Raw genomic sequence first — 24,030 nt, 5'->3', positions numbered from 1 at the left:
ATCCTTCCATCCTCAAGACCCCTCAATCCATCCTGCTGTTAATTCCAACCCTTTCGGATTGCATTGTGCTGACTTGGTTGGGGTTCTCCCCAGGTTGCCGACGACTGCCCTCGTCCCGGCTCGTTCTCGGTTCTTGCGACAGCCAGATTCCCCTCCTCCATCCCCATCGAAAAAAAGCCCTGCATCGAACACCGTTTCCCACCTTATCAACCTCGGGGGTGGTCCATCCACCTACCAACCTTGCTTGATTCATATAACTGTGGTAGGTTTGATGGAAATTTTACCCCTCTTCCTCTGCCTCAGCACAACTCGCACTCTTCCTCTTTCCCCGGTCATGGAGCCCCCGTTCTCCCAATTCCCTTTCCATCACACACAAGCAGTGGGTTGATCCAGTCTTCGGTACAGCAATCGAGGCCTCTCTTTTCCCATCCTGGATCTGCTCAGTATGCAAGCGGTCCAGCATGACGGGCTCGCTGGCCTGCCAGAGCCGCCGGTTCTGGCAGAGGTCTCCTCTCGCGACCTGTCGCTGAAGAGTCCTGTACCCAAGAACGTCGCTTTCGAGCTCCTGCTGGATGAGAACTCCAAGGTTCGAGCCCGCATTCCGATGCGCGTTCAAATATACCCCCATGACACCACAGACTCGATCGTCACTACGGTCAAAAATTTCTATGGGATCTACGATGGCACCGCCAGTGGGGTGAGCTTCGAAGATGAACATGGGACCACCCTCATCGCAAGGTACGAGAACTTGAAGAACAACATGACTGTGTACGTCAGAGTAATCCCAATTCAACCGTTTGGGGATCACTTCTATGGCGGTTTCTCTGCTGAGCGCAAGCGCCCTAGCCTGGGTGAACCATTCCAGATGGCTGATGGTGTTTCGCCAATGATGGAACAACCATCGCGCCCATCCTCTCGGCTCGCAAGGAAGCGCAGTACGTCGCCGTCGAATCGGAGTCTGCGTAGCGCCTCCCAGCACAAGCAGAGTTCTCGCAATGGCCTGAAAAGCCGGGGCTCCAGTCATGCCGGGTATCCAGACGAGGAACCTGGCATGAGTGACACTGAATCCACTTACAGTCGCAAGGCCCGCGGCGACACATTTGCAAGCTCAGAAATCAGCATGGAGAACATACTACAAGATGGTCGTCGTAAACGTCCCAAGTTCGACAGCTCGGTGAGTCAATGTCCCCTTGCGCTTCAGGATTTCACTTTTCGTCCCTCCTTATCCCTCTCTCGCTTCGCTTCTTGTCTTTTCTATCCTCTTTGCTAAGACCTTTCCTTTCTTCCTCTTTCTAGGAACTCCCCCTCTTTGCTCCTCCCCAAGTCCCCCTCACCACCTCAACCTCCTCCATCTCTCCTCAACGCCGATCGGTTGGTCAGGAAGGTGCTGGCTCACCCTTTGCCCGCCCCACCCACCGCCCATACAACTACCAGCAAGCGTTGCCGTCGCCGCAAAGCTATGGTCACAGCGAATACGGGGCACAATCGGGTCGCACTCCTGTGTATGCGACACCGGTCGTCCCTGACCACGCACATCGCGTACCGTATAGCAATTCCGCTCCGCGCATTAGTGGGAGTGGCATTTTGCCGACTCCCGATCCCACCATCGCAAGCTGCATCTCGGATGAGGATGTCGCAATGCAGCTGATCCGTCTAGGTGATGCGTCCAATTTCTCCCACGGCCGCACATCTGCTTCAACGCTTGATGATGCCTTTAGCGGCGTTGCTGATGCCGCATCATCGACGGGCGCCACCAGCGACGGTGAGGAAATGAGTGAGGATGAGGATGATCTTCCTGCTCGTCGCAGACTTGATTCAAGCCCCATTCTTCCTCCGGGCCACATCAAGCGTCAACACAAGCGTCTTGATGACATCCTGCCTAGCGCGGATAGCAGCGACCACAGCTCTGATGGAATTGAGGACGGCATCAAGAGTGAGGGCGAAGACGACATCTTGTATAAGGAGTTTGCGCCCAAGGCTAAGAAGCCAAAGAACCGTCCTATGTCAGCCAAGTCCCGTGCCCCCAAGCCTTTGCCTAAATTAAACAAGAGTAAAAGCGCTCTTGCTACCGCTCGCAAACCCTCGGACAAGCCTACCTTGGGACCTGTCCCGCCTCTCAGCCCCAGCTCCGCGCGCAAGGTGTCTAATGGCTCGGTCAACTTCCAGCACCAGCTCGGTGCCGACGAAGAAGATCTGTCTACTAAGCCCCGATGCCAACGCTGCCGCAAGAGCAAGAAGGGCTGTGATCGTCAGCGCCCTTGTGGCCGTTGCAAAGATGCTGGCATTGGCATTGAAGGGTGCATCAGCGAAGATGAAGGCAATGGTCGGAAGGGACGGTATGGGCGCCACATGGGCGTTCCAGTCAAGAAGACCTCGGACTCAGCACAGGAAGAATATGAGATACCGCCAATGCCAGGTACCCCTCTGGATGAAGTGGCGATGGATGACAAGAATAAGAAGCGCAAGCGCTAGTTGTGGCGTCTCCGAGACGATACAATACGTCTATCCTTTTCCGTCCTGTCTCCTATCCTGGACAGATTCCTCAGCGCCGCCCGATTTCTCCCTCTGTCTTCGTTTTGGTCCCGTAGGAGACTGCGATCTTCAAATGCGCTGGCATACTAGCACGCACACACCTCATTGATCTGCCCTCTTCCTCTTACTCTCCCTGACTTACTCATCTTCTCGCTCCTTATCCATCTTCCAAGGTTTCGCGGATTGGGGATTCTACATTCCTTTCTATGACACCAACTTCACCATATCACATTCCCTTTCCGGCTTCTACACCGACCGTCTCGATTCCGATTATACAAAGTCCAATGGGTTGATCTGATGTCTTGTGCTCTTCTCTTCGGCGTCCTCGTGTTAAGGGTTTTATCTCTCTTTTCTTCTCTTGTCATTTTCCATTCACTCTTTCAGACTCAATGCTACTGGTCCCCTATCTGTCTTTTTTCCTGTCGGTTGTTTTTTTTTTGCCTCCTGTTTTTGTGCGTGGATGGCATTGGTGGAGGCACTGCCGCGCCAGGATGTAGTGGGAAATATATACTTCCGGTGGTACCAGGGTGGAGGCGGGCAATGGGACTGGCACAAGCTGTATAAGACGCTATGGGTTTTTTTGTTTTCCGTTTCTCACGAGCAGTTTGGGAATCAACTGAAGTTTTACCTATTTTAAAATCCTATCTTCTTGTCAAAACCGGCAGCACAAAATAGCTCCTCCTTCGAATCCTGCGCCACCAGCAGAGTTCAAATCACGTGATCTCGACGGCGGTCGGTGGCGGCAGAAAGGCCCCGCAGTATTTTTGAATCAAAGATGAGCGTAACTTTTTTGCTACAGTCATTGCACATCTACTCTGTACCTTTCTTTATTCTTGCACCTACCAGCCGCTGCTCAACACCTCCAGCTCACTACGACATTAGTACCAGGATCACAGTGACCCCGTACGGAGCTTTCCACGGCCTCTTCTACTTCTGCCCACTGAAAATCGCGGGACGCCAACGGCGTCTTGCCCGCGTACCTCAAAAAGCTCAGCCATGCCCCCCAAAGCAGCTCCCCGGCGGACTACCGCGCCCCGGCAACCCAATGACTCTGAATCTACACCAGCGGCCGGCGCTGCTTCCACCCCGCAGAGCGCCACGCCAGGTCCGGGTCCGGGCCGGCCCCCCGCGCAACGCCTGCAGTCCCTCAAAACCCGCCGAGCCCCGGGCAGCATCACCCCCTCCGCGGCGCGGCCGCCCTCTGCACTAGCCGGTGAGCCTGCCAAGCCTGTGCCGATGAAGTACAAGCCCAAGGCGGTGGTGCGCCGCAGCGAGGCTGAGCGTGAGGCCATGCGGAAGCTCGAGGAGGAGCGGAATAGCGAGCGGCTGCGCGAGGCCGCGGCGATCAAGCGCGGGCGCGGCGGGCGAGGTGGGCGAGGCGCGTTCCGAGGCCGCGGCGGGCCGGCTGGGATGATGGGCGCACATGGGCCGTTCGGGTCTGGACTCGGCGGTGCGAAGCGTGGTGGGCGTGGCGGGTCATCGACGGCCGGACGGATGATGATGCGGGATGGAGAGAGCGGTAGCCATGGATTTGACGACGACTCGGATGAGGATAGCTCGATGGTGCGCATTGCGATTGATAATATCGAGCTGGGCGACGACGAGGACGACGAGGAGAGTCGTGATATCAAGGGCAAGATGCCTATCCGGTCGCGGGAAGGCTTGCGGCCGGTGCGGGTGCTTCGTCTTGAACATGAGGAGCGGGTCGTCAGCGTCAATATGGAGTCGAGCTCCAACAAGTCTGCGGAGATTCGTCAGGAGAAAGAGAAAGCTAAGGCCGCAGAGGCAGCGCAGCAGAAGGCTGCAGAGGCAGCACAGGCGGAGCCGCGCGTGAAGGCAGAGCCGGTCGACGACGACACCCCTATGGTGGATGTGGTACCGCACGATGATGATGGGTTCTTGCCGACGCAGAAGGTCCGCGTGCGCCGGAAGCTGCCGAGTCCTCAGCAGAAGGACGCCGACGTCGAAATGGTGGAGTCGGCGTCACCCGAGGTCGTTCCTGCGCGAGACCCGCGCGAGCTGCTGCGGACGAAGGAGGAAATTGACGAGTATGACCGACACCTGGAGGACCTGGATCACGTCCGCAACCTGCTTTCCTATGAAGAAGAGCAAGAGCCAGTGGGCGAGAAGGGCACCGTCGACGCCGATCCGGATGTCCAGCCCACGACCGAGGGCGAGCCCGAAGCGGCGGTCGAAAAGACCGATAACGATGGCGATGCCGAGCAGCAAGAAGAAGAAGATAATACCAACCAGAAGCTTCTGGGCCAACTTTTCCTCATGCAATTTCCCCCGATGACCCCCAATCTTACGCTTTCCGGGTCTACTGCTACCACCAACACCACCACCACTACCCCTGCCGAACGAAACCCCTCCCCCTCCCCAGGCGAGGTCAAGCCCGAAGACAACGTTCACGACCTCGACGGCCCGCCCGAAACACCGAAGGTCATCACAGCGGCGACGGACTGGGCCCTGCCGGCCGGTCGGGTGGGCAAGCTCAACGTACACAAGTCCGGGCGGGTGACGCTGGACTGGGGCGGCATCAGCTTCGAGTTAGACCGGGCGACCACAGTGGACTTTGTACAGGAGGCCCTGATCGTGTCAAGCCCCGAGCCGGAGGTGGAAGGCCGGGCACCGAAGGAGGACGAGCAGCGGGTCTGGTCGATGGGCGAACTCTGCGGGAAGTTCACAGTGATGCCGAACTGGGACCAGATGCTGTGATGGCTTGGGGCATGGCTCATTAGATTTCTCTGTTTTAAAGGGGGCGTTTCTAGGTCTACGGGTGTTAATGTTAACATAAGGGCTTTTGTGTCTTCATTCCCTTTTTACTTTTTTATTTTTGTTCTCTTTCTTTTGTTCTGTAACCCTTCTTCCTTCCCCCAATCCCCGGAGTCTTGTTGAGCTTTGAGTTGAGCTTGAGGTTTGCAATTGTAGATACGAAAATGGATAGCCCATTCAAACAAGATCCGGGTCTGATTTCTATCAATCTCAATTACCAAAACGAAGCTGTTCCTTGGTCACTGATGTAGTTGTCTTTGCGTGGTGGTGGGCTCAGGGGGTTACCATCCATACCGGGAACGACCAGCCTTTTTGATCCCTGTTCGAGATGCGCTTGTATATCCATCACGGCTCCTTGCGGATTGGTTTCTAGATGTTACCCCTGGCGGAGGAGATGTGCGAGGGGCCATTCAACTCCCCAATTTGTATGCACTGCTTGTTTGATATCACCACAACTGGGACGAACTAGAATAGAGACGGCGGAGATAATGTGCTGGTACTAGTTGTATTCGACATTCAAGAACGAGGAACCACCTCACGGGCTCCCCGTCGATCAGGTAATTATCTACGACGATAGGAGGGCCATAAGAACCTCGGACTCGGAGATATATATATATATATATATAATATATCCGTCCTGATATAGACTATCAAGATCAAATCCCCAGCTCATAAATGAATCCAGTCCAAAGCCATTCGACTCGCGTCCGCGCTCGCCGCGAGGACCTATTATAATCTGCCGTGGTGGATGGAGTTCCGGACGGGGGTCGCGGTGACTTGGGGCGAAGCTGCCGGGCGACATCAGGAGATGGCAGCCTGCAAAACTAGGGTCCGACGCCTTGGGCGTCTCACCACTTGCAGGCCCTAAAAGCAGCTTCGATCGTCGCTTTCAATGATCTGCAACGGGGGTTGTGGGCGCTACCCGCACTCCGTCCTGAGGATTCCGCCCATCTCAAATATATCGGAAACCGCCAAGACACGACTATTTGAAACGGCTGAGGATGCCGGGTTGGGGTGGGTTGGGGTGGGTTGGGTTTGGAGAGTAGGAGGAGAGGATCGGAGAGGACAGGAGAGGACAGGAGAGGACAGGAGAGGATAGGAGAGTACCTGCGTCCTGTCCGGAGGCGGGAGAATCGTTCGATGACTGGCAGGCGAGGGCCAGGCACTATTGGACGATGGCTGCCGATATGATGTGATTCCGCGGGGGCTTGACCCCTTGTGGCGTGCTCAATAGTTCCGTCGATGCAGGCTCTGTTGGTTCCGTAGGTTCTGTCGGTTCTGTGGACTCTGTCGCTTCGATAGGTTGCATGGGTTGCACGGGTTGCGTGGGTTGCATAGGTCCTGTATACGGGTCCATCGCTCTATCTCGGGGCGGGTGGGAGATTCGAGCCAGCTCGAGGTTCTCGACTGACGTGCTGTGACTTCATCTAGTGCATCCCACGCCCGCAAAGCAAGGAAAGTGATAGGCAGCGCACGATCATTGGCCTGGACCGCGCGGGGCCGCGTCGAGGGGCGCGCCAAGCCCGGCCAGCGCCAATGGACGTCGCGCCAAATATAAAGTGTCTCCACCGCGAGTCCCTGACTGCCTCGACCCGTGGCTCGTCCAATGAACCCGGCCCGCCCTGAGTTGCTTCAGTGGTTCCTGTCCATGTTTTTGGGACTCGCATCTGGCGAAACCAGCCGGACCAACTCGAAAACCGAAAACCGAAAAACGAAGAACGAAGAACGAAGAACGAAGAACGAAGAACTTCACCCCTGCGAGTCCTCGCCCTCGCCCTCGACCGCATGCTGAATATTGAATTGCGAGACTCCCCCTGACGTGGCGCTCCGGGAAACGTGCGGCTCGGTGGTGGTTGGTGCTGGTGCGGGTGCAGCTCATTAGTCTTTCGGCCCCCTATTTTCTCCCCCTTCCACCCTTTTTTTTTTTTTTTTTTTTTTTTGGCTGCAAACCGCCATCCACTCGCGACCCTCGACCCTCCTCCCCCTCTCCACTCTCTAACTTGCAACTTCCACCTTCCACCTTCCAACCTTTCTTCCTCTCTTTCCTCTCTCTCCTCCCTCTCCTCCCTCTCCTCTCCTCGCGCTCTCTGCACCTGTCGCGTCCCCCGCCTCGCCGCACCTTGTTGCCTCGCCAACTACTTCTCATCCACTCACGACCCGCACGACACCCTTGAGCCCTTGGCGTTGCTTGTTTCGCGCGCACTCGACTCAAGGTGCCTCCCAACGACCTGCAAAAATAAAATAAAATAAAAATAAACAGACCTGGTCCACGCTCACCACGGCCTCCCACTCTGGCTTCTGATCTCGCATTCAAATCATGAAGCCATCCTACTTGCTCGCCGCTCTGGCACCCGCCATGGTGCTGGCCGACCCCGTCCCTCTCGCCAGTCTCGACCGCGTGGTCGCAAACCTGCCCTCGAACTCGAACCCGCTTGCACACCGTTCCCCCCGCCGCATCAATACCGGACATGGTCCCGCGCAACCCACTCCCCGTGGACCCGGCCGAGTCGTCCACCCTGGCGAAACGCGGTGCGCGACATGTTCTTCAGGTCAGCAGCGAAGGCAGTCTGGGCCAGACGCCGTGGATTGGCATGGCAATTGGTTTGACCTGTACCGCTCTGGCGGCCGTCATGCTGGGGTGACCCGCTTCATCAAACGTGCCTTCTGAATGTGCGATCGACTTCATCGATTCGCCTCCGTTTCTCCGACCCGATATGTGAACACGCGCCCCCCGACTGAACCTTTGATCCGACCTGCAATCCTGAATACCTACCTCTTCTTTTTGGCGTGTCCTTATTTTACCCTCTCCCGTGGACATGTAACTTCTCTCGCCCTTCACGCCCTTCCTTGCGCCCCTCGACCTCTTAATCCGGTGCGCCTAATATTTTCTCTTCTCGACCAATACTGCGATTGTTGTGTGCGATCTTCAGCGATTTTTTTTGGACCTCTACCGAGTTCCCTCATATTTCTTCCTCTACTTATTATTTTTTTTTCTCTGCATCCATGGCCCGGGACGGTCTGCGTTACCTTTTATTGTGACCTTTTTTTTTTTTTTTTTTTTTTTCTCTCTTTGCTCATCTTCTTCCGATTACCCTTCTTGTGCCTCATTTGTCCCGGGCCCATGAGGATTGATTCGTTTTCGAGCACCGTCTTTGCATATCCCCTGCCCGCGGTCCACCCCGTCTGGTCTGGTCTTTGGACAGACGGTGCGCGCGAGCCCTGGCGGGGGAGTATAGAGCTTGCATGTTGTACATGATACCCAGCAGGGGTTTTCTATTCGGTTCCTGGAAGCCCATGTACAGAAATGGGAACGACTACTATCTGGAACAAGACGATTTGTTGACTAGAACTTGTTGACCAGGGGCGATTGATGGGAATTCCTTTTTTTGATATTTAATGTGTGTATATACCAGAGATCCCAATCGATGATATACCTTACTTCTGTGTTTTTTCCCCTTCCGTTCTGTCTTCAAGCCCCCAAATTGCGGGGATTGGTGCCGTACTGGATCGGCTCGATTTGCGAGTGTCGATCTCCTCGATCCTGGACTTGTGGGCGAATCCAACCTGACCGTTTCCTCTCTCTCTCTCTCTCTCTCTCTGCTCCATCTGCCTCTTACCTTCACATCCAACTGCCACCTGCCAGCCCCAGTCTCTTCCTCTCTCTCCCGCGCAATTCCCCGTCCAACCTTCTCGGACAAACATCGGCACAGACCGCCATCCCCAAGCCCTGCTCGGCCCCCAAGCTTCTGCATCCCACAACATCATCTTGCAGATCTAAACCTTGTCCACCGGGGCTGAAACTGTGACTCCGCCCCGCCAACCCTCTCGCTCAACGGCATCAACTCCAATCCTTCCCCCTCCCTCCCCTCCCAAAGCCCCTCTACACTGACTTGGCATCCGCCGGGGTTTGTACAGATCGACGGAATCATCCATCCTTCCATCCATCCCAGACCAGAAGAAGAGACCAAGGAACCCATTATATCTCCATAACCAGAACCCGATCTTCATACCTCAGCCCCGTTCTCAGAATCCTACCTCTCCTCTCCTCTCCCCCCACCAAAATAACAGACAATTCCGAATTCCGACCCTCCATCCCCGCCCAGCGATGACCCAGTACCCACCTTACACACCGGCATCCTCGCTGGGCCGCGAGCTGGGCATCATGTTCGGCTTCCTCGGCGCCTGCGCCGTCACCATGGGTGTATACTCGCTGATCTGGCGCTGTACGTCTTCCCCCTCCTGCAGCCCGTCCCTTGCAAATGAAATGGCTAACCCGAACCCCCTCCTCTCCTTCTCCCCACCTCCAGCCGTCCAGCGCCGTGCCCTTGCCCAAGATCTCGCCCGCCGCAAGGCGTTCCACGCTCATGCGGCGTCGCGGAGCTTGGTCCATGCCGGGCCGGACTTTGGCCCGATGAGGACGGAGGGCCGCTCACGCGTTTTTGAGAAGAGGGTGGGGGATCGGGCGGAGTTACCAGTGCAGCGGGGTGGAGGAATTCTGTGATCGAAGGAAGGGGGAGGAGAGTTAATTGTTAGCTTGAGGGATAGGCGATTGAGAATTGAGGAATGGCGTAGTGTGTATGTGTGTGTGTGGACGATCGAGGACGAAGGGGGTACGTCCGGCGTTGCGAGGTAGTGTTTTTTTTTTTTTTTTTTTTTTTTTTGGATTTATGATACCAGGGATTTCTTCTTTTTTGGGAGTTAGGGCACAGAGCTGTACGAGCATTTGAGTGCATACGACTGTCCACGCCTCGGAGTCTTGTATAGTTATTATATAGTGATCATTATTCATTAGATAGGGTATAGGCTAAAAGTTTACATCATAAGTTTTACATATCATGTACCGTACAGATCCCAGATCCCAGATCCACACGTAGAACCAATATATCCGCGAGGCTTCTTTTCTGTCTTACTTTCTTGCGTGGTTTCTTTCTTCCTGCATCGCTCTCACCCACACACAGGATCCGCAAACCCGCGCGTCCACAGCAACGACCCCATCACGACAACCAACACCGCCAACCCGACGCCCACGCTCACGCCGCCATACACGTATGCATGGCGCCGCCTCGAGAGGCCGTTCAACTCGGCCACCCACGTGCTGACCGTCGTCGTGCTCCCGCAGAACCCATCCATGACCCCTTGCAGCACCTGACAGCCGACCAGGCCGCCCAGACCGGCGACATGCTGTAGGTCGTAGCACATGCCCTCGATCAGCGTGCCGAAGACGTTGACCGCGAAGGTGCCCAGCGGGAACGCGGGCACGCGCGCGTTCCAGCGCAGCGACACGAAGAATCGCAACAGACAGCCCAGCGGCGCGAAGACGAGCGCGAACACCGCGCGCCCGCGCCACGTCTCACGGTCCGCGCCGCGATCGGGCGGCCAAATGGCGAGGAACACGGCGCCGAGCCAGCAGCCCCAGGCGAGGGCCGCGACGAACGGATCGACGACGCGGCGCGTGAAGGCGAAGGGCACGGTGGGGGTGAAGCGGGCGAGGCCGAGGGCGAGGTGAGCGCCGACTAGGAGGGCGGAGAGGCTGAGGGAGACGGTGAGGATGATGATGGCGACGAGGGCCATGAAGCTGTGGCCGCCGTTGCGGGAAGCGATGGCCGTACCCGCGGGGAGGGAGGGGTCGGGCAGGGCATTGGCGAGGGCCAGGAAGACGTCGCGCATGAAGCTGGAGAAGCTGGTGCAGCAGCCGCAGAAGCCGGTGGTCAGGCCGATGTAGAGCGGGATGGTCTTCTTGACGGCCTTGTGGTTCTTGGCGAGGGTAGCGGCCTCGGCGGAGTGTTTTGGGGGTGGTGGGGAGGGTGGTCTGGCGCCCCATTCTTCGCGGAAGAGGTTCTTGTCTTCGACGAGGAAGCCCATGATCAGACAGCCGGTGACGTTGGCCCAGAGGACACCAGTGACGACGGGCGCGCCGCTGTAGTAGGTGAGGGCTTGGAGGCCGAGGCGGGCGAGGGTGCCGAGGAGAGCGAAGAGGATGAGGTAGGAGATCGTATAGAACTGGGTCGCATGTTTGGAGAGGCTGACTGTAGGGGAACGTGAGGGAGAGGTCGTTATAGGTGCTGGTGTGGTGGCTGGCGCGGTGGCTTCTGCAGGGAGCTCCGCGGTGTCCCAAAGCTGTCGTTGGGATGGGTCCGCACAGACTGGTTGCGGCGCGCGAGTCTCGGACAATGCGAAGTCGCCATCTTTTTCGGGGTCCTCGAGACAGGCGGGATTGCTCCCCACAATATCCGTGGATGTGTGGTACGCCATAGGGCGAGCGGGAACAGGAAGGGAGACGCCAGGTGAGGTGAGGTTGGAGTTTGGGGGAGGCTAAAGTGGAATCCAAAAAAAAGTGGGTTTGCGGTGGAGCCGATAAGAATGCGATAGCGATCTAAGATCGTCAACAACGCCTCGGCGATATGGCAGTATAGAGGCGCCTTTGCACGACGCGTATAGAGTATGTCGTCTATATGAGGACTGAATATATGGATTCATGGCGATTACTCTTAGCTGGTGATCCGGTTGCTCATGGTGGGAAGATCGTCTATCTTGTTCAGCAGGAATGCCGCGTCAGGGGAAATACTCTGCCATAGATCTTCAAGACCCAACTAATCTCGAAACCGACTCCAGATCCTCAGATCTGACGGAGTCGGCCCCTTTCCATCAATCATTGCACGTCCAGACTATCTTAAGCTCCGACCAGCGGCTGCAGGACTGTTGAGCGGGGGAAACCAAAGTGATAAGGTTAAAAGTCACCAGATAAGAACACCGCTTCTTCCCCCGCTCCAACAGCCTGGTTCACGATCTCATCCATTCTCATTCTTCTCGGCTTTCAGCTTTCAGCTTTCTAGACCTCTATATTTGCCTCTCTTGCTCTCCCCCTCCTCTCTCAATCACTCCCCCTCTCCCCTCTTCCCATTATGTCCCTCCCACCCCTCCCCGCCAACGTCCACGTCTCCTCCCATCCCTGCTTGCAAGCCAAGCTCTCCCAGCTTCGCTCGGAACACACCACCCCTCGTGAGACAAGAGCCCTTGTTGAAGAGATCACCTCCATTCTGGGCGTCGAGGCCTTCGCCACCGGCCTCCAAACCACCAAGACCGGCACGGTACCTCCCCTGCCAGCCCCCGTCTCTTCCCTCCTCAACCCCCCACCCTGCTGAACCACCCCCCTCTCCCCCACACAGGACCGCACCCCGCTCGGCGTCGACTACGACACGCAAGGCATCACTCCCGCGGACCTGGCCCTCGTCCCGATCCTCCGATCCGGCCTGGGCATGGTAGACGGTACTCTCTTTCTCTCTTTCTCTCTCTCTCTCTCTCTCTCTCTCTGTCCCTCTCTCCTTCCAACTCAAATGCTCCAACCTACCACAAGTCTACACAATCACCATCTAACACCCACACCCCCCAGCCATCAACGCACTCCTCCCGACTGCCGTCCCAATCTACCACCTCGGGCTCTTCCGCGAGAGCACCACCCTCCAGCCCGTCGAGTACTACAACAACCTCCCCTTTCACCAATCCGCACTCTCGCCCGCCTCGCCCGCCTCCCTCTCCGCCACGACCAACACGGCCGCGGCCTCGCTGGCCGTGCTCCTAGACCCAGTCATCGCGACGGGGGCGACCGCCGACGCGGCGATCCAGACGCTGCGTGACTGGGGCGTGGACCGCGTCCTGGTGATCAGCGTGTTGGGGTCGCGGACGGGGGTGGAGCGTGTGGCAGCGTGTTGGGAGGGGGGCGTGCAGATTTGGGTTGGGGGCGTGGATGGCGAAGTCAATGAGCGGGGCATGATCGTGCCGGGGCTTGGGGATATTGGGGATCGGTTGTTTGTGGCGATTGGGAAGTAGAAAGGGGCTTGAGAGGGGCTTTGGTATATTTCGGATGAATGATAGCTTCTGGGTTTTATTTCTTCGTCTTTTTTTTTTCTTCAGGGTTACACTTTAGGAGGGTTGGGTAAAGTAGAGAGCATACATATATGAAGAAAACTTGACTGAAGACCTGGACTCGCTTGGATCAATGTGAAGAGGGGGGACGCCGGGAAGGGGCAGGGGAACTGTGATGGATACAGAGAGATTGATAGTTGATTCACAGCTGCGAGAGAGGACGGGAGAGATACGTCAAGTATAGAGGAGCAAATATGCAGTTTTCAGTTATGCTCGGGGAGCAGAAGGCATTCAACACGACGTCCGGCACAAGCACTACCACACTGGAACTACAGAGGGAAGAAGTCAAGTTTGTCCCCGCCAAGATATTGTATTCATCGATTACGTATAGTACATGGAAAAGTAGGTAAAATAAAAAGAAAAAAAAAGGGCCATCAAATAAACATGTGCAAGCGAAGACAAAATGCGCGAACCAGAATGCTGAGAGGAGAAAAAATAAAATCAAATCGAGACACGTAAATCAAACCAAAAAAAAAACAAGCAAATGGCAAGAGTAGAGGCGGGGGCATAACACACGCAGATCAAACATGCAATTAAACATCAAATACAAGCGGCCAAATTCGAGAGGCAAAAGGAGAGAGAAAAAGGATATTTCTCCCTTTCCGCCTCCCAATGTCGGCCACACGAAGTAGAGACGGCGAGTAAACACGACGCAAGATCAAGCACAAAGACACAACACGCGAAACGATATCAGGATGAGAAATGATAAATGGGAAAACGAGCAAAAGGTATCAAAAGATCAAAGACGATGGTGGACGGAGGGCACTATTAGGGGCTAGAGGTCCGCAAGCGCAAGACAAGATGATAAAGAGAACTCCATCGAGTGCGAGAAGAACACACAGGACCAGCCAGGTGTCGAAGAGGGGATAGCCCAAAAAAAGCGCAAAGAACACCACACCGGACTCCCTGGTGCAAAAGCAGAATCGGGAGGAAAGAGAAAAGGAAAGAAAACAGACGATGCAACCCAGAATAAAGCAGAAAAAGTCAGGAATCACCACACGAGCGTCGCGACGGCGAAGAGGTATTTCCAAAAGCCAAAAACACCCCGCCTAGCCCACTGGCATTAAACATTCCTGATATTTCCCATGTGTCCCAATGAAAGCGTCCAGATAATGAGAGTAAGAAAAACGAGAAACCCGAAGGAGTCGAAGGTGACCGATAGAAAGAAGTGAAAAAAATAGACGGTTGTAGTCAAGGAAAGTGGTCGACAATTAATAAGCCGTGCCGACGCTGGCAAGCGACTTTGTGGGCACGGCGTGGATCGGCTGATCCTTGGCGACGCGAAGAGAGTCTTCGTAGCCGACAAGGGCCTGGGAGTGCAGCTTGAATGACTCGCCCATCAACTTGGTGATGCTGTGATTAGATGTTAGCAAAGAAGGTCTAAAGAAACCAGCCGGAGATCCGAAGAGGGAGCAAAAACAAAAAAAAAAAAAAAACTTACCCCCAGACAACCACGCCGTCAAGGATATTACCCCAAACACGGGCGACGGTAGAGCTGAGTTTGCCAAAGGCGTCGATAGCATCATCATCAAACAGGTTGCGCACCTTGTTGTAGATGGCCAATTCTGCCTCAGTCGCGGGCTCATCGTCATGTTCCAGGCGGTAGAGCCAGAGACTTAGGATGACCATCAGATCCAGACCGCAGAGCGGGTGCTCGACACTCCAGTTGGTGGCGGAGGTCTTGGCCACCCAGTTGATGCCCTGAATGGCGGCAATCTCGATGCATTCAAAGCACTGCTGGACAACCTTGTTCATCTCCTGCGAGCGCTTGACCTTCTCGCGAGCAACGGTCATAGCGGCAGCAACCTCATAGGAGGAATGATAGCGCATGGCCTCCTGGATGGACTTCAGGTCAACTTCCAGGCGAGCGCGCGTGTTGCGGTAGACCGCCATCGAATTGAAGATGAGGGGGTGACCCTTCTGAGGGGTGCTGAGGGGAACCACAATGGTCTCGGGCTCGCACACCTCCAGGGAGCTCTCCCAGGTCTCAAGGGCCAAGCGGAGCTTGTACTCGGTCACCACGTCTTGCAGCGCCTCGAAGCTGCGCTTGTGGTTCCACACCTGCAAGAACAGAGCGTTGATGAGCACGCGAGTGGCAAAGGCGCTGTAGCGAGTCTGCTCGCCCTGGAACAGGAAGTCGTGAGCTTCGCGAACGGTCATGGTGCTGGCGGAAGCAACGCTCCGGCGCCAGCTCTCCTCATCAGTGGCGTCCAAGTTCCAGAGAGACTCCGATGACGGAAGCTCCAGGTTATCGAACTCGTCGAAGCTCATTGCCGGCGTATGGTTGAAAGTCAACGTCAACATGCCGAAAAAGATGTACACGGCGAAGTAGGTACGGCGGCACGACTCGTCCTCGATCCACTCTTCACGCGATGGCTGCGGGCTTTGGCGGGCCTCGGTACGGACCTTGAGCTGGTACCGGTTGCCGGCAACCATGTTGGCTAGAAGACTCTTGATGGAGCAAGTCCACTCCAAGCCCTTGGGATCGCCGCTCCAGCTCTCGAAGACCATGTTGAGCAAAGTGCTTTGCATCAACCACAAGGGACACTTGCGAGAGTCGAAGTTTTCCTTGTGCTGCAGGAACTGGTTCACCAGCACCTTGGAGCCCACATGGAGCATGAAAGCGTGGTCGCGCTCGAAGGTGTACAGAGCACCGATCGACAGAACTGCCAGCAGAAGCGGGGTCGGGGCGGACGCCGGATTGAAGGACTGCTGGTGGAGGAAGGGCAAGTGAGGGTGGTACAAGTTAAAGTACGTAGACAGGTACCGGTTCAGGGCCAACAGACCCGGGATCTGGAAGTTGTCTGGCAGCGCGCCTAGACTGTCTGCGGCCTGCACCCGTTCGAGCACCAGGTTGCGCTCCATCTCATCCGCCAATTGAGGGGCCTTGGGAAGGGTTAATGCCTGGCTGGGTCCCGGGGACCGACGGTAGTTGACGGGACTGACGGGTCCGGTCATTGAGGGATACGGGGACAAGGCATTCGGGGTTGAATTGCCGGACATGGGCAGCGAGTTGGACAGGAGGACGTCTCCGACGGGGCCATGGCGATCGACCAAGGGGGGGCATCGAGCCGGAATCGGCGGGGGACACAAGCGTGTCCCAGGGCATCTGGGGCAAAGTGGCGTTGCCCGACAGGTAGGGCTCGAAGGACCCGCGTCCCGGGGAAAGAGACTCAGATCGCTCGGAGGCCTGGCCCGTCACCGCTGCTGCAGCCTTATGTTGGAAATCTGTCATCAACATGGCTGCTGTTTCAAGGTCGACCATACCATCACTGCTTGCCTCGATCTGCTCCAGGGTCGCCGGATCGATCGTGATTGAGGGCTTGGAGGGGGGTGCGGGAGTGGATTTTTGAACCCCTCCGTTGCCACCGCGTCGGCGACCTTCTGCCACCAGGGGGATACCGCCATCTTTGGCGTGGACCGTTCGGTCGTGACGCAGGAGAAGGTCACGACGAACGAAGGTACTCCGACATTTCAAACACTTGAAGGGCCGTTCCTTGGTGTCTACATGATTTTCGGTTAGCCTTCTTTCTGCGATCTCTCTTTCGATGTGTCCGTTTCCAATTCTATTTCGTGGCTTTCACGCAGTGGAAATACTGGAGGGGAAGGGGAAGGGGATGAGGCATCGGTATGACCCGCGCATTGGGCAGACTTACGAGAGCGTTCATGTCGGCTGCGGTGTTCACTGCGGCTGAAGGCGCGATTGCAAAATTGACACTTGTACTTCTTTTCGGGAGCTGAGGTCTTCTTGGCCGGCGAGTTGCTGGCGGTTCCGGGAGCTGAAGGAGCCATAAGGGTGGATGATCGGCCGGATCGACTCGGTCTCAGGCGAGGCGCGAAATGGACGAGGGTATGGTCCCTTGGGTGAGCTCGCACCGGTTTTGGAGGCGTGTCGACGACAGAAGTTCGTTGGGAAGTCTGATCATTCCTTGTGGGTGGGGAATCGGGTGGAAAAGGTCGAGGAGGGGGGTTTGGGAGTCGAGAGGGGGGTGGTCAGCGGCGAAAGTGGGAGTCCAGCCCGGACGGTGACAAAGACCAAGGTTCAAGATAAGGAGAAAAATGAATGGAAAAGAATGGCGGATGAGTGTTAAAGCACCGCGAAAGGAGGGGGGGAGGAGGGGGAGGGGAGGGAAGATAAGGTGTTGAAGTGGGAGGGGAAGAGAAGAAAAGAAGAGGGGGGGAAGTGTGGATGAGGAGAAAAGAGGAATTTAGGAACGAGTTTTGGGGGGGGGGGGGGCAGGACAGACCGCAGGGCCGAAAGTGAGTGAGCGAAGGGAGGGGGAGAGGGCGTGGGCCCAAGCATCGCTTACTACGAGGACTACGAGGGGCGAGGGCGGGACTGGAGCGAGAGGGGGGGGGACTTCAGTGAAGAACCGGATTGACCGAGTGGGAGCCAGTCGAAGCCGCGCTGGGCAGCTGTCGAACGGCCCTGCGAGTCCCCAGCCCCCCCCTCTTTCGCTGTCCACCCCTCCTGTCCCTCGTTCCGGCCACGCACTTTCAGTTCCTATGCCCACTCCCGCCCTTCCCACTGGCCGTGACTGTTGTGCCCCCCTTTTACCGTACAGAATCGACACGTCGTAATAATGCCAGGACGCAAATCACCGTCCCGATCGAAAATTAGGCGGTGCCCACATGGCGTCCTTTTGGACTCCCTTTCCATCACGTCGGGACCGGACGGTTGTTCCCTTCCTAGTCAGCCGCTATCTTCTACGCCTTCCTACTGGATGTGCAACTGGATGTCCACCGGGACGCGCCCGAAGGACCACCCGATAGCCTAATGGATGTTGATAGTCGCAGCCGAAGCAACGGCCACGGACGAGGTCTAGAGGGGCAGATAGAATGAGACCCTGACCATTGTCCACCGCGAGGGGGAGTCCCTGGCCCCCCTCGATGCCCCTCGTGGAGTCCAGGCAATGACCGTGAGGTCCATGGCAAACGACATCAAACAAAAACAAACATCAAAAAGCAAAGACAGCCAAAAAAAAATGCAGTATTCCGAATCCCGAGACAGGAGAGCCCGGCATAGATCAAACGCAACGCCGACCTGAATACAGGAGACAAAGGGAGAAAAATAAAATTAATGAAAAAAAATTAATGAAATTAGAAAATAGAAAAAGTTAAAAGCGCCCAAATGGAAAGAAGAAACGAAATAAGAAAATAAGAAAATAGGAAGATCCCCAACTCGACAACCCCCGAAAGAGAAATAAAGAAAAGAAAAGAAACCAGCCAAAAAGGATCAAGGGAGCAACGGGTCTCGTCAGGGCCGGAGGATTGTGGCTGGCATGTGAGGCGAGTTCGATCGTGGCAGACCAGCTTCCAGTGGATCAGCCCAAGTCCGACAACAGCGATATCGAGCGCCCCTCTCCCCCCCCCCCCCCTAAGCCCCCTTTCTCCATGCTCGCGTTGGAGGGGACGACAATGTCCCCCGTCGACAGTAAACAGTGTCCTCTGTCGCGCAGGATTCTGACCTGGTCCCGCTTTTACGTGTCTCTCGCGCGGTCGTACGTGATACATTCGACGCGATCGATCGAATAGGGAACATTCTATCAATCTTGTTTTATACATCATCTATACATCTATACATCAAGTATCCATCCCATCCCACCCCAGCCCTAATAGACGGTACATAAACCCATCATACGCGATCTCTCAATGCATATATTCCCCTAAGATCTTGAATTACCCCGCCATTGTCGTCCGGTCGCAACCATGGTTCGCGGTCGCGCCTCCGCTACCCCTCTTCAGCCTGTCAGGAGAACCAAGCATACCCTCCTGATCGGCCCAGCGCCGCCGTCTCCTCCTGGCCCGCGAGGATCGACAGGATCCCAGATTGGCTCCCTCGGGCGGATCGGGGAGGAGGTTGCATCGTGACACAGTTCCGACTCAGACCCCGGGCCCTCGGGCAGGTTGGGAATGAGGCAGGGATGAGACCCCGCCAGGGCCATGATTGGACGAGAGGAGCCCGGAGCCGACCGTCGAACTCCGGGAAGTGAGGGAGGGAAAGGAATCGCGACTATGGCGGGAGCAAAGTCCCATGAGATGGAGTCGCCAATCAACTAGACCACCCACGGAGGATTCAACGACTGTGCGCATCGAGCATGGCGGCCGACGATGTCACCGCCATTAGGTGGAGATCGTAAAATTGGGATGTCTATACCAGAAGCTCAAGGGAGAAAGATCCTATGCCCAACCGACGGACGAATGGAGTCAGTATGAACAGACTCCGTTGTCCTTTGTCCTGCGGAAGGCAGCAGAACGGCGTGAACTGGTTCGATCCCACTCTCCAATGAAGCAGCCCCACGAAGAAGGAAAGGCTCGACCTCGATCGGCTCGGTGAAATCATCGATGCGTGTCGGTGGGAGGGTCGATCCCTGTATTGTCAACAAAACCCCCCCATCGTACCACCGCGAGCCGTCTTGACGTAGTTCGTGGACCTATCCACCCCCTCCACCCCCTCCTCGCCTCAAAACGATATACATCGGATCTCGACCTTGATCAGTCTGATGAGAGGGAGGGGCGACAAGTGTCTGACCCCAGCGCCACAGCCACCGTTGGGCGTCTCAGCTCCCCCGTCCAGCGGGAGTGTAGGCACCCCTTAAATCGATAGGTCGGGCTCTCCCCCTTAAACAGACCTCCAGGGTGAGGGACGAGGGACCTGGCCGGAGGGAGAGGGGGGGGGGAACCAACCCGTCAGCCTGACTGGTCCAGAACCTGCATCTTTGCTGCTCAGGCCCGGGCTAGGGAGGAGGGGAGAAGCAGAAGAAGGCCCCGCTCTGTGGCGGTTTCGACTGTGCCACGCTCATGGCGTTCGTCTGCCATGTCACGAGTCAGTGGGGGGGCCAAGGGTGGTCGCGACCTGACAACCGGTCCCACGGCAGCCCCCAAAAAATTATCATCATGGGCCGTGTTACGTAGGAAAGCAATCGTGGCCACAGCGCGACAGCCCTGTTGTCTGTACAGATGGGACGTCCAACCGGGACCATGCAGAGGGCCTCGCGACATCAGCTGCCTGGCTGCAGGGTGATCTGCATGGGCGATGCGAATCGGGGCTGGATTCGCGATACCATCATCTGATGCGGACCTACTCTTTCTTGTTCTGGGCAAGTTTGCCTGCGATTGGGGGTCCATTCTGTGTCTCTCGAGGGCTAGACAGGGTGCGTTCGGATATCTGGTGTACATATCTATCTGTATTCTGTATTCTGTATTGTGTATTCTGTACTTTCTGTACTCCGGATAGAGAGTACTTCGTCCACTCCGTCCACTCCGTCCACGTCGTGCGGGACAGACATGCAGGATAGAAGACTCCGTCGATGGGACGGGATGTAGTGATCCGCCCCTCCCTGGGAATCCTGGATCCGATTCCTCCCTTCCCAGTCTGGATCAAACAGCATACATATCGAGTCCCTGTCGGAGTCTGAACTAGCGAAGCGTGAGGATCCCGTGTCTTTCCCATTCTCTCTATCGGCAACGCGTGGACTTCTCGGGGTCCACTCCGGAAGTCACGAAAGGGGGGGGTCCCAAGGAGAAAAAAAAAAAAGTGAGCTGGCACCGGATACACCGCAAAAAGGCACAGAACACGGCCATGGAGCGTCGCAAAGAGAATGGCGAAAGTACGAGATCCAGCGCGTCGGAATGGTAGGATTGGCGAATTCCTGGCATGCCCCTCCGTGGGGCACGGCAGCATTGAAGCCCGAAGATCCAGGACGCGGAGAGGGTCGACGCGGTTACTTGGGAAACGCGTCTGGCGACGCGCTCCACCGGAGTGGGGAGGGGATTGGATAGTCGAGTGGGTTCAGTCCCGGACGGCTCAGCAGGGGTCGATCCCTTGATGCTGGTCTATCGAGTTTGCGGAAAGGGAGCTGGCCGGAGGTCCGGAGGTCCCAAAGTACCTATCAGATTCACGCTGTCCATCTGCGATAGGTAGAATGGGGCTTGTATCCCATCGCAGGGACGCTGAATCATCTGGGATTGACGAGACAAAAGCACATCCGGCACATCATACCGATAGGTCTCACCTGGCACCTGGGATGAAGCAGCGGCAAGGCAAAGCAAATCCCCCGAGGTTCCTGCAGCCGAGCCTCGAATCTTCGAACCTTCTCTCTGCCCTGGATGCTCTCAACGGAAGACGGAGCACGAAAGTATGAGCGGTGAACCAGGGTGCCTCTTCTAGCGAGGAGCGAGCCTCTCAACGAAGAGACTAGCGATGGTTCCGGACGTCAGCAAAGCAGGAGAAGGACTCTGATTTGGGACCTTTGGAGCCAGGATTTCCTCGATCCACTTTCCGATGCAGCGGACCGTCCCCGTTCCTAACGTTCTCGACCCAAGCAGGAACCTCGAAAAATGACGACGCGGCGCAGGCGAGAGCGGTGACTTCACCGCCCACGGCCTCTCGCGTCCTTGCATGTCCCAACGACCAAGTTGATCCCCCTCCCCCTCCTCCTCCCTTCCTTTCATCGTTCAGTAGATCGATGGGGGATGGAGTCCAATATTCAAAGCCGATCCACCATTCCCAATCCCTTTGGCGGGGGAGGGGACAGGAGGAAACCCATTCTCCGCTCCCATTCCATTCCATGGTGGTCAATACGTAACACTATCAGGATCAGGACGCCAGGTCCGAATCGTCCTTCCCCCCCCCCTCCTCCCCAAACTGACCATCACCCACAGGTCTCAGGGCGGCCCAATGAATGGATCTGCAAAAGGGATCGAGCACTATCAGCCCAGTTACGAATCAAGCCCCTCCCCGCCAGTGCAGCTCCCCGTCCGACTCCACCACGCCTCACCAGTGCCGTGGCAAGAATTCTCAGGAACAGCTTCCCCGGCGCCGGCCCCTGAGCTAAGGGCCACCGGCAGTCGAGGGCTTGGCTGGGGGTGGAGGGTCGACACGCCTATCGTCCCGACAACTTTCCTTGGGGCCTAGGCTAAGAGAGCGCCTTGTGCGCTCCACCGACACCAGGCCGGTCTGGAATTTTGACCGACCACGGGCTGGGCCATCGTGCCTGGCCAGATGTCGGTGAGGGTATATATCGCGCCGTCGCATCGTCGGCGACGGACTCGCTTCTGCTCATCTGTGCTTCACCGCCAATATACACGGTCACACCGGCTAGTGACTGCTCTCTGGCGCAACGATCTTTTCCCCCTCCTCCCCGCGTGCGGGTGGGACGCCAGTGAAAGAAGGCGTTGATGAAGCGGGCCCTTTGGACGGTTTGAATTTTGAAATTTTCGCCACCTTTGAAGATCCATTGTGCGCGCTATCTCTTTACAGTTTCGCTAAGGGCTGGGTCTGGGAAGAGTAAGACCTCCGAGATGAGCGAGCGTTTCCACCAGTGAACGAGGGCTCCCTTACGTACGGGTGTGCACCGAATCGTGGGTGGGTGGCATTCTCCCCCCCCCCTTCGTAGGCCCCCGGTTGCTCTGGAAGCTCCTTGAAGTCGCGAACTCTGATCTCACCTGTTTCATCTTCGATGGGCCCCAGGCCCTTTCGTCCGGCATCCTCCGTTCATACTTGGCAGGACCACCGCGCTATAGCTTCCATAACCCACCCGGTTTGCCCTATGTGCCGTCCCGCGACAAACAGAGGCCCTGTCCTCAGCTCGGGAACAGCGTCCCGGAGCACCATTGAATTTCAAGATGGACCTTGAGAGACATACACAACCGGCCACTCTGCACACCGATAGTTCAGTCTGTAGATACCCACAGTTTCCCCCTCCCCCGTTGGGAGCAGCCCTTGGGGGGGGGCCTTCTCCAAATTCAAAGCTCATCTCACAGGGTCTATTGAAAATGCTACGCACTATGTGAATTCTCGAAAATCAATTCCTCTTTGGAGTGTTCGCCTTCACCTCCAACCCGGTTTCGTGGACGGAGTATACTCCCTTTTGGAGGACGGTAGACTGGACCATCTGGGGAAGGGCCACCCGTGGTTCGCTCCCGCGATCTCGGCCCAGATCTTGGTTCGCGACTTTGTCCGTTCCCTCGCGTCCCGTGTCTTATACACTCTCCTTTCTTCTTCTGATTCCCGAGACCTGATGAAGAACGGAGACCAGCGCAGATAAGCCTCAACACATCGGACCCAATTGCACTAGTTCACCCAAGGGCTGTGTGATATCTGCGCCATATAGATACGTACGGGCTTGAGACATAGTAAGACTACAAAACTATAGGCCTATAGACTGTGTAGGGGGGACTACTCCAGCCCCTACCCCCAAAGCGCGTCCGCGCCAAAGCCTCCAACTCCGGTATGTAAACACGACTCCTCCAATACGGGAATACGGAATGGAAAATAAATCGAGGACCGCCCCCTTCTTCATCCGATGCAGGGGATATACGGGATCGAGCGGGCAGCTGCAGTCGGGAGCACCGGAGGCTCCGGTCCGTTCGCATCGTCATTGGAAGACGGGGGCTCCAGTGGCCATTGCCGATGGTGAATTATTAGCTTTCCACCATGAAAGGGAGGAGAGGGGCGGCTGCGATGTTTCCATCTGTTCCAAACGCCCCGCGCCGGGGGAGTCGGACCGCCGAATTTTCTCGAAGGAGGTGGGGGTGTTTGGTAGCCAACTGGACTTCGTAGCCTGGGCTGTTTGGAGGAGGGAGGGGCGGACGGCGTTGCTAGGAAAGCTTCGTGAGGTTCAACGTCTGACACCGGTTGTCGAGGGTTTTGTTTAAGTGGTAGAGGGAGGGGGGAGGGGGGCGTTTGACTAGGATTTGTTTGGGAGTGAGAGTGGGTTCTTGAGGAGCTGGCGGGCTAAACGGAGTCAGCGAGTGGGGGGGGCAGAAGGGAGAGAGAAGGTCGAGGAGGATGCGAAG

The 24,030-nt window shown here is 56.5% G+C and overlaps 8 protein-coding genes across 8 annotated transcripts; 5 read left to right on the top strand and 3 right to left on the bottom strand.

The window, feature by feature from the left end:
- Nucleotides 1-445: 445 nt before the first annotated feature.
- N7462_004976 (putative C6 finger domain protein) lies at nt 446-2,472 on the top strand (the record flags this gene model as incomplete). The annotated part of the gene is made up of 2 exons (XM_057076701.1): nt 446-1,174; nt 1,297-2,472. The coding sequence occupies 2 exons, from the start codon at nt 446-448 to the stop codon at nt 2,470-2,472; spliced, it is 1,905 nt and encodes a 634-aa protein (XP_056936206.1).
- A 1,056-nt stretch (nt 2,473-3,528) lies between these two features.
- Nucleotides 3,529-5,250, top strand: N7462_004975 (putative DNA-directed RNA polymerase III RPC4; the record flags this gene model as incomplete). The annotated part of the gene is made up of 1 exon (XM_057076700.1): nt 3,529-5,250. One exon carries the CDS (start codon nt 3,529-3,531, stop codon nt 5,248-5,250), a length of 1,722 nt encoding a protein of 573 aa, XP_056936205.1.
- Nucleotides 5,251-7,624: 2,374 nt separating this feature from the next.
- On the top strand, nt 7,625-7,975 carry N7462_004974 (uncharacterized protein; the record flags this gene model as incomplete). Its single annotated transcript, XM_057076699.1, has 1 exon — nt 7,625-7,975. The coding sequence occupies one exon, from the start codon at nt 7,625-7,627 to the stop codon at nt 7,973-7,975; it is 351 nt and encodes a 116-aa protein (XP_056936204.1).
- A 1,437-nt stretch (nt 7,976-9,412) lies between these two features.
- N7462_004973 (uncharacterized protein) lies at nt 9,413-9,808 on the top strand (the record flags this gene model as incomplete). The annotated part of the gene is made up of 1 exon (XM_057076698.1): nt 9,413-9,808. The coding sequence occupies one exon, from the start codon at nt 9,413-9,415 to the stop codon at nt 9,806-9,808; it is 396 nt and encodes a 131-aa protein (XP_056936203.1).
- Nucleotides 9,809-10,251: 443 nt separating this feature from the next.
- On the bottom strand, nt 10,252-11,559 carry N7462_004972 (FluC/FEX family fluoride channel; the record flags this gene model as incomplete). The annotated part of the gene is made up of 1 exon (XM_057076697.1): nt 10,252-11,559. The coding sequence occupies one exon, from the start codon at nt 11,557-11,559 to the stop codon at nt 10,252-10,254; it is 1,308 nt and encodes a 435-aa protein (XP_056936202.1).
- Nucleotides 11,560-12,209: 650 nt separating this feature from the next.
- On the top strand, nt 12,210-13,134 carry N7462_004971 (uracil phosphoribosyltransferase; the record flags this gene model as incomplete). The annotated part of the gene is made up of 3 exons (XM_057076696.1): nt 12,210-12,395; nt 12,474-12,573; nt 12,698-13,134. 3 exons carry the CDS (start codon nt 12,210-12,212, stop codon nt 13,132-13,134), a joined length of 723 nt encoding a protein of 240 aa, XP_056936201.1.
- A 1,307-nt stretch (nt 13,135-14,441) lies between these two features.
- On the bottom strand, nt 14,442-17,022 carry N7462_004970 (C2H2-type zinc finger protein; the record flags this gene model as incomplete). The annotated part of the gene is made up of 4 exons (XM_057076695.1): nt 14,442-14,583; nt 14,672-16,339; nt 16,383-16,734; nt 16,887-17,022. The coding sequence occupies 4 exons, from the start codon at nt 17,020-17,022 to the stop codon at nt 14,442-14,444; spliced, it is 2,298 nt and encodes a 765-aa protein (XP_056936200.1).
- Nucleotides 17,023-22,148: 5,126 nt separating this feature from the next.
- On the bottom strand, nt 22,149-22,846 carry N7462_004969 (uncharacterized protein; the record flags this gene model as incomplete). Its single annotated transcript, XM_057076694.1, has 3 exons — nt 22,149-22,422; nt 22,578-22,667; nt 22,770-22,846. 3 exons carry the CDS (start codon nt 22,844-22,846, stop codon nt 22,149-22,151), a joined length of 441 nt encoding a protein of 146 aa, XP_056936199.1.
- Nucleotides 22,847-24,030: the final 1,184 nt, after the last annotated feature.

Source organism: Penicillium macrosclerotiorum (assembly GCF_028827735.1).
Source record: "Penicillium macrosclerotiorum strain IBT 26536 chromosome Unknown utg000003l_segment0_segment0, whole genome shotgun sequence".
Taxonomy (NCBI): domain Eukaryota; kingdom Fungi; phylum Ascomycota; class Eurotiomycetes; order Eurotiales; family Aspergillaceae; genus Penicillium; species Penicillium macrosclerotiorum.
The sequence above is the reverse complement of the archived record's forward strand: the minus strand, read 5'-3'. Positions and strand labels throughout refer to the sequence as shown.